At 52.6% G+C, this 8539-nt stretch overlaps 3 protein-coding genes across 4 annotated transcripts; 2 read left to right on the plus strand and 1 right to left on the minus strand.

The window, feature by feature from the left end:
- Positions 1-3661: 3661 nt before the first annotated feature.
- Positions 3662-4882, plus strand: KRP23_258 (uncharacterized protein; the record flags this gene model as incomplete). Its single annotated transcript, XM_067887097.1, has 1 exon — positions 3662-4882. The coding sequence occupies one exon, from the start codon at positions 3662-3664 to the stop codon at positions 4880-4882; it is 1221 nt and encodes a 406-aa protein (XP_067750814.1).
- A 179-nt stretch (positions 4883-5061) lies between these two features.
- Positions 5062-5429, plus strand: KRP23_259 (uncharacterized protein; the record flags this gene model as incomplete). Its single annotated transcript, XM_067887108.1, has 2 exons — positions 5062-5233; positions 5341-5429. The coding sequence occupies 2 exons, from the start codon at positions 5062-5064 to the stop codon at positions 5427-5429; spliced, it is 261 nt and encodes an 86-aa protein (XP_067750815.1).
- Positions 5430-6046: 617 nt separating this feature from the next.
- On the minus strand, positions 6047-7366 carry KRP23_260 (uncharacterized protein; the record flags this gene model as incomplete). 2 transcript variants are annotated; one of them, XM_067887120.1, is made up of 2 exons in its annotated part: positions 6047-6675; positions 6748-7366. In XM_067887120.1, the coding sequence occupies 2 exons, from the start codon at positions 7364-7366 to the stop codon at positions 6047-6049; spliced, it is 1248 nt and encodes a 415-aa protein (XP_067750816.1). The 2 variants fall into 2 exon arrangements, with proteins under 2 accessions (XP_067750816.1, XP_067750817.1); XM_067887121.1 differs by lacking the exon at positions 6047-6675 and having other exon boundaries at positions 6692-7366.
- Positions 7367-8539: the final 1173 nt, after the last annotated feature.

Genomic DNA, 8539 nt, shown 5'->3' on the forward strand with positions numbered 1-8539 from the left:
CACCTGAACAGCGATGGAAATGGCGGAGCTCAAGGAGGTGTGTGGTCGCCCCTCGCTGCCAGGATGCTCGAGCAGAAGCTGCTGGTGCGCGGCTGGTTCACTTTCGGCTGGGACGATTCCAGTGATCGAGTGGTGAGATTACAGACTCGGGCCGACATGTTGAGTCCCATGCTCAAGCTGTTAGGAAGTCTAGAGGATGTTTCTTGCGCGTTCGAGAACGCTATGGTCACACCCGAGTGCCAGTTTGTCAGAAGAGAATGAACTGTGGGGGAAGCCTACCTTTTTCCAATTAGCACAGCCGTTTTTTGTGAAGTGGGGAAATATGTTTTGTGGGCAGCAATATGAACCAACAATAACGTTAGAAGCTTCTTTGAAATAGCAGTGTACCTCACTGAAAAACGAAAAGGATACTATGAAAAATATTCTACGACCGTAGATCTGCGTGCAATACTCGATGGAGCCATTTATTTATACAAAGTTGTCGTTAGATCATCAGTACGGGTTTCCATGTACTCTCGGTTTTTATCATTGCGCTGCAGTTCCTTCCTGGCTCCAGAATCGGCGTGGCTGTTCTTGGTCATAAGCATCGTATTGATGGGCCAGGTTGTCGGTTTTGCTACTGGTGTGTGGGGTCAATCGGTGATAGGAGGTCAGTATCGAACTCGGGGGTAAACTAGTTCATGTTATCCGCGATGTGCATCGATAGCGCATGCTGACAGATGAAAATAGCTAGGGCTATAAGAAGGAGGAGAGGCGACGGAGTGTGAAGAGGTGATGCACGTGACAGGAAGGAATGGCCAGTCGCGCATGGTTATTAGAGTTCTGCGAAAGCATGTAGCACAATAATCCGTATAATACAACAACAACAACAAAAAAGACAGATGAAAATAGCTGATCTAACGAGACTAGAATCGTCAGAACATTTTTCTTTCAAACTACTAAACGAACTAGTATTAATGCCAACAAGGCTACTACTGAACTAGGTCGTCAGCTGGAATACTATATATCTATTACTAAACTACTTACTAATACTAACGTGGACCAGAGATTCGCTTGATGGCACTTGACTGGTGGACAACAGGAAAATGAGCACAAAAGTTAGCCGAGTGTCGCGCACCCTCCCAAAGTAGATGGGATCGAGGTAGCTGTAGACGGAAGACGGTTTGCCTTGGCTATAGGATGGCACTGTAGGAACGCTAATACAACAAGAATAAAGAGTTTCCTTTGTTAACAATTCCCGTAGCGTTTTATACCGGGAAAATATACGACTGAAAAGCAAAAGAGGGGTGGCGGCGCCTCGCCACCCAACTCCTTGAGCGCGACCCCCCCCCCCCCCCCCTCATCCTACAACACTCACGTAGCGCCGAGGGCGCGCCTCCTCTCTGGCCTCTTCACAGTCCTCCTTGGGCTCTCTACGACGGTCTGCCACCCGTCCGGTACGTCGCCTCGCCGACGCAGCTGTTCTTAGCTTCGTCGCGGGCCGTGTCGTCTCTCCTTCCGTACAAGAAGTCCGAGCTGGACCAAACCGTCATCTTCTGTGGGCGGTGCATCCGCTTTGCGCTCCACTGTTCAAACCATGTATGCAGCACCATTTGAAGGCATGTCCGTTGTAGCCATTCCCGCTAAATCAGCCAGTCGCTCATGACCACGCTGCGCTGATAACTCGATCACCTCAGCAGACAGTCATGTTTGATAGTAAGTTGTGGTAGTAGCTAGTATCACTTTAATAGTATGGTTCCATATTTGCTACAATAGTATTTTTGCCAGACCAAACCTACTGCTACTATAGAACTAGGAAAAGTCGATGAGTACTATTGGTACTATTTGATTACTAGCCAAAAGATCGTGTTATTTTGGCCAATGCGGGCCCCTCGTTCAGCTCAAAAGAGACAATGAAGTGCGAGTGTTTTTAAAGTGGGGGGGGGGGGAGTCTGTTCAAGCGAGTGACCTTAAACCAGTGTTCATCGTGTCCCGAGTCCCGGTGGGACAGGAGCGTACCAAGGGCGCGAAAGCTTGCTCTGAGCGCCGCCGACATGCCATGGGAGATTGACGTTGTGTTCATTTTGTCTATTTGACGCTTCTGTTGGCGTAAACGAGCTTTGTCCACCACCGATCGACGTACGTTAATGAGTGCAAAGACCGTTGTGCTCGTAAATCTTGTTTCAGATATTAATCACTAAAACGCGTGCCGTACCCATCGATTAGCGACCAAAGGGGGGGTTGAAGCGGACTAAAATTCATGTTTTGATTCGCTTAGAGCACGCGTTTTCCGGCTTGTCGAGACTCTGTAGCGATTTGAACGCTGCATGGCCAGCAAGGCCCAAGGATCCGCGAGGACAGCGACTCGTCTCAAGAGGCATTACCGACACCAACACACTGCAATGAAGGACGTGTAAACCAGTTGCATTGGCTAGCTTGCTCGAACAGCGGACAGTTCGGTCTAATCGACATGTCGATTCATTACCACTTCTTCGAGAGAATTCACCTCGTCTGCGTTGTATGTCGCCCGAGATGTGTCCACCCAACTGCACAACAGGCTCCAAGGCATCGATCGCGGCCCAAACGCAGCACAAAATGATGAAAAACAGCCCGTCGATCGCTCTCGATGGCATGATTATCAGGAAGCACCGTAGGCGCGTGCCTGCTTGTCAGCATCAACTAATCCAAGTCATTGTTGACACCCGTAGCCGCTGCTGCTGTGCAGACGAATGGCTAGGAGGGAACCATCCGAAAAATGTACGTCCGGCGCACTTGCTTCTTCTAGACCAGCTCGGTGGACTCCCTTGTAACAGTCTTGCCCTGCTGAGCTGAGCTGAACTGCAGCATTTTGGAGCGTAGGCTCACCGCGTATGCGGGGCTCGTGCCACGGCCCAACAGCAGTCTAATGCACCTACACTTCCAGCACGACTTAACTACGCAATTGATGCATGAACACGCTGGCGGGCCAGCGTTTGGTGGACTTGCAGTGCTCTTACTGATTCCCAAAACGGCGTCGCTATCCGACGGCGCTGCAGTTGGATATGGATTTGAGCTAACAGGATGTGTTGACGTTGCACTCCTAGGTTACATGTATGAGGAAGTGCTCAGCTGTTTGCAAGGCAGTGGTCCGACGGCGCTACACAAAATGGAGCGTGTTGACGGGCGTTGGCTTCTTCGGTTGGTGTTGCAGTACGATCAACTAGTGAGTCTGCATTGTCCGGCTTCGCCCTCAGTCCACATGCATTCTACAGGATACAAAGCTCCCAGTAGCGTTAGCTCCGGCTCGCATTACATCCTTTCAGGGCGTCGAAACGTACTGCGGACACGGACAACCTGCGTAGGGGGATTGGTGCGCGCCGTGCATGAACAACCGCGTTCCTCCGACGTGATTGGGCTCAGGCGCGAGCCCCGCGGGCAAATGACGCGGCTGCGCTGCGCTCGCTCACCTTTGCAAGACCGGGCCGCACCGGAATAAGTCGGAGCGCCAACGTCCATCTCTGTCAGTTGTGTGTTCAGCCTGCTCGACTGGCCCCACACGGCTGGCATCTCGTGCTGCTCTTTGCGCTCGCCCAGTGTCAAGTTTGCGCCATGTTTTGTCGTTTAACGAACCTTTAGCAAGTCTCCGCTGCGCGTTATCCCAGCAGTATCCAATTTGCTCACTCCAAGACATCCGACCCACAAGATGCCATCTCTGAATGCCATCGCCGGGCTGCTCCCCCAATTGGACATCTCCGTCCAAGAAGGCAGCATGCTGGTCGACCTCACGGAAACGCTCACGCAGCACAACATCGCGCAGTGCAGCACCGTGCTCATGACCAAAGACGGCCACGCCGATTCCAGAGCCTGGAAGGAACTGCGACGCAAAGACAGCATCCGAGTCTACAAGGAGCGTCCCCAATCCAAATCCATGCCCTCCACACCATCACTCCTGCTGCTCGGAACTGTACAAGGCAACCTCGACGACGTCATGTACGCTATCGTGACCCCCACCGAGCAAGCCATGAAGATCAAGTCCAACTGCACCAACGACGGGGTGATCGACCGCAAGGTGCTGCACGAGATCGTGCGACCGACTGTCGACGCTCCGTTCCGCCACGTGAGCATCAACTGGTCGCTCTACGCCGACTCGGAACCGCACGACTACGTCTGTGTCGAGGCTACAGGGACGACCCACACACTACGCGGTGAGCGCGTGGGCTTCCACCTGTCGCACTCGGTGGCGTTCTCGCAACTACAGAGCTTCTCCGAGTCGCACGGCGTGGAACGCGGCAACCGGTCCATCTGCTCACTCTACCGAGAGACGACGGCGGGCGAGGTGCAGTGCTACGTGCGCGGGTTCTTCGACTTCCAAGATGGTGACAACGAGTTGTTGACCAACATGGCACTGCACGCGATCGCGAGCCAGTGGCTGTCGTTCTCGCGTCAGATCGAGTTTTCGCACATGAAGAAGCTGGTGTGGCGACTGCGTCGCAGTAGCAGTGACGCCGACGACTTCGTCATGGCTGCGGCCATCGAAGAGCACAGGCGGAAGGTGTCGGAGGCGGCTCTCGATCGTCAAGTCACTTGTCGGGTGTGTCACAAGACGTTCGGTCTTCTCGGCCGCAAAACCACCTGCAAGAGCTGCGAACAAGCAGTGTGTCCTCGGTGTCGCGTCAAGAAGCGCGTGTGCGTTCTCGCACCGGATCAACGCACGGTGCTCGAGAAGAGACGGAGCTTCTGTGCTCCCTGCATCGCCGAGGTCACCACCAGCAACGCTCGTGTCATTGCCCAGGAGGAACTTCAGCTCCAGGAAGAAGACCACGACCGCGCACTCAAGGAGACAGAAAAGCAGGGCATATCCCTGGCCAGACAACGCACGACGTCGTGGATGGCCTCCAACGCCTCCTTCCGGTCGTGCATATAGATAGAGGTCGATTGGACCAAAAGTATCTAACAGATTATTATTCCGACTCATTCCAGTGTTGAAGGTCCACAACTTAGTGTTCGCTTTTAGAAGGCGAGACCTTGATATATGTTGAAGGTCCACAACTTAGTGTTCGCTTTTAGAAGGCGAGACCTTGATATATCGATCAGCACGCAAGGATGCAGACTCCACACCTCTGCCTCGATTTCTTTTCTTCTTGTCAGCGATGTTCCCAGTCGGGAACTTCTCCGAAACGACTTCACAAAATTCTCCCAACCATAAAGAAGAATCTCAGGGATTTCGGTCATCTCTGCCTCCAGTCGCTGTTTGTGCACAAATTGCTCCGCCGAGGTACGAAAACGTGCGGTTGATCTGGGGAGGCTGGGGATCGTACGTACCACAGAAAAACAGACTATTGAGCAAGTTGTCCATTTAGTATTCACTCCGGTCGGATTCAGGCAACCACGGCAGAGTCAACTTGTACCACAATCCACCGAGCTTAAAATGGTCGATCCGCGAAATGAGCAGCTCCAACGCGTGCTTGTGAAAGTTGTGACCGACAATTACGTTGGGGTCTTGTCTCGATCTCCATTCACTGTTGGTATCCAGCTCTCGATTTCCCTCGTTTGAGTGCTAGTCGATTGGCGATTGCAACATACGATTATCCTAGGCCGCCGCCGGCTTGGTGAATGCAGCACTGCGGACGTGATGAAGACGATTCCGATGGTTTTCTCGAGACTGAGGAGAAACAATCAGTGCTTGCAGCAGCACAGTTTTAACCCCGAACGAGCAATCTTGTATTTGGCTCAATCCGGCGTCCTCTTCTTGTTTATATTCCATGCCGAACGTCGAAGTCTCATTGTGTTGTTGTTCGTGCTCTTGTTGTTATCGTTTGTTGCTGGCCAAACCGTGGCGAAGAAAATTTATGATCCCGTTTGCTTTCACTCTGTTGACGGACTCTCTGATTTCCACGCAGTACCTATGCAGTTTTATTTTCGCGCATGTCGATGGTTTGGGAACAAGAACGTGCACAACAATTTTGGCAAACCTGTCCTTGTGGGAAACTCATGTTACGAAAACAATTATGGTCATGTGTATGATCCATTGATAAACAACTACATTTCTGACGTCGAGCGTTCTCGCTAGTTGGTCAATTGAGGCAGCCTAGACAAACTGGCGAGGGATTTCCTCCTCCCACTTCTTGTCGAAGAAAATTTCATCGTTCAGACGGACTATCATGTAGTCTTTGACAAAGAAAGTGGTGGCATCTGAAGCCATGGAGCTGTCCGTCTCAACCGTGACCCTCCACGGCAATACTGGATGCTCAGCGAAGTCGGTCCGCTCCAACGTCACCTTGTCGTTATGCGTAGCAGCGGCTACTTGATGCGGGAACTTGGCGAGGAGCTGACTGTGCTCACTTGGCGTCAGCTTCTCATACTTAAGTGCCCGCTGAATACTAGCACGTGGGTGCAGACACTGCGCGTCAATCGTGTACGTATTGGTCGCTGTTTCCTCCATAGCAATCCCCTCGTCAACCAGCAAGTCCTTGCCTTGATCTTCTTTGACCACCAGACGCTTCAAAGGCTGTGACGAATCCGTTTCCGACAGCAGCAGTGTCAGACTGCGCTCCAGCGGCGGGGCTTCGCGCAGCGAGATTGTGCGAGACGGCGTGCCTGCCTCAACAGGGAACTCTTTCGCAGGACAGGAAGCAGCATTACCGACAGGAGCCGAGCCTTCAGGCAAAATCGGAAGCTTCACGAGGTTCGCTCCAGCAAACGACACTGTTAGCTCGACTGGCTCAGGTGACGGTCACACCATGGGCCAATAGTTCGGAGTAAGGGACAGCACCAGTGTGTGTCCCGCACGAATCGTGTACGCGCACGCATTGAGCTGCCACTTCACGTGAGTGGTCTCATCAATTGGCATGTGCTTCAACTGCTCCAGTTTGTGACCGTGGCGATGGCTCAGGTTCAAAACACCACGCGTGATCAACGTCGACTTCCCCGAAGGTGAAACATCACTCAAACGTGCCATAATGAGCGCTTGGGGCTTGTTGGATTTCACGAACAAACTCATTTCGGGGCGTCCAACGATCTCAATATCCTCATCCAGTGTCCTAGACCAGGTGGTCGCAACTCCGTCCTCACTCACCTGATTGCCCGGCATGTCTTCTCCACCAAACGAGAGCCACTCCCCACTCCACGCACCTTGCAAACTGTTCAAGCCGATCGAACGTTCATTCGAACTAGGCGGCTCTGCTGCAGGCTGCAACTTGTAGCCATCTTCACTCGAGCAGTAAAAGGTCACAAACTTCTGCTCCAACTCCTGAACGTCATTCACTGCACGCCACTTGCCAGGGTACTCGAAGATCCTGGCCGTCGGGTTTGCAATCGCGTCCTTGACAAATAGTTGCAAATCTGGGAATTTAGCAGCCGACTCGTCCATTCTGCCATTCAGCGAGTGCTCCCACCATTGTCGACACATTTCCAGAAACCCGATTTGAGGTCCGGGCGTTGCATTGCTCTGCCACTGTCCATGCCAAAGTCCTCGAAACAGTGGTTGTCCATACCGGGAAGTCGGTGGCTAGAACTGCGGGTCATTCCCACTTGGATCGGAACCGAGATCTCCAATGCTGGAAGTTCACTTTTGTGGCATACAATGCCACTCGTCCACCTTTGTGTACGCGAATTTCGGTTCCCACTGCGATTTGGAAAGTCTTGTCATTTCATTCTTGGCCATGCTCATCCGTTGATTTCTTGGATATTGGACCTCACAATACTAACGTCGTCGAATATCGAAATATATTGCTCCACCTTGGATATCCCTGGCGAGGTCGGCAGGTCTAATCCAGATATCAGAGCATAGGGAAGCTAACGCCCTCGTGTAATGATCTTAGCCTGCATAGAGCGCTGCCCCACCTCAACAACAATACATTTTGTGACTCGAATAGGACTCTACAAACGCAGCTATACAAGGAATCCTGCAGTCGGGTCAGCAGCTACTGAAACGAGACGTCAAGACTTAGGCGCCACGCCAACAACCTGCTTTCGCTTACCAGCATTCCTCTTGACCCATTCTCCTCCCCATGCTCCTACTTACTTCGCTTTTGAGCTTAGCTGCTAGGATTGCTTGGGTCTGTGCCGTCGCTTTTTCCCGGGGAGTGCTGGGTTGATTCTGTTTGTCCGGCTGTCGACTGAAGTGCAGGGCACTCACACACAAGTGCAGCTCAAGTCGCTGGTCCGTTTTGGTGGCGAGTAAAACTGAGTGTTACGGTGAGTCAAGGCGTTCGAGTCGTCACGCTACCCACTTGACTTCCTTTACGGCAGATGGTTGATGCCCGCCACGGGGGCGAGGCTAAATGTATTCGAGACGGACGAAGCCTTTGCCGACACCATCGGTCGACGGCCGCTTTCGTTCCAGTTTTCAAGCCCGGACAGGCAACCAGGGCTTGCCTCACCCACTCCTTCAAGCCGTCATGAACTTGTTTGTGGCGTCTCCGGCCTTCAAATCTCGGTTTTGGACGGGGCGGACCTCGCTCACTTGCGAAAACGTCAGCTACTCCACGTAGAAGGCGAGAGCTCTGCCTACCAAGCTCCGAGACGCAGCATTTCAAATCAACAAGGCTAGCGTTGGGCTTCATTGTCGAGCCCAGCAGCC

The sequence above is a fragment of the Phytophthora ramorum genome, assembly GCF_020800215.1.
Source record: "Phytophthora ramorum isolate Pr-102 chromosome Unknown Phyram_PR-102_s0001, whole genome shotgun sequence".
NCBI lineage: Eukaryota > Oomycota > Peronosporomycetes > Peronosporales > Peronosporaceae > Phytophthora > Phytophthora ramorum.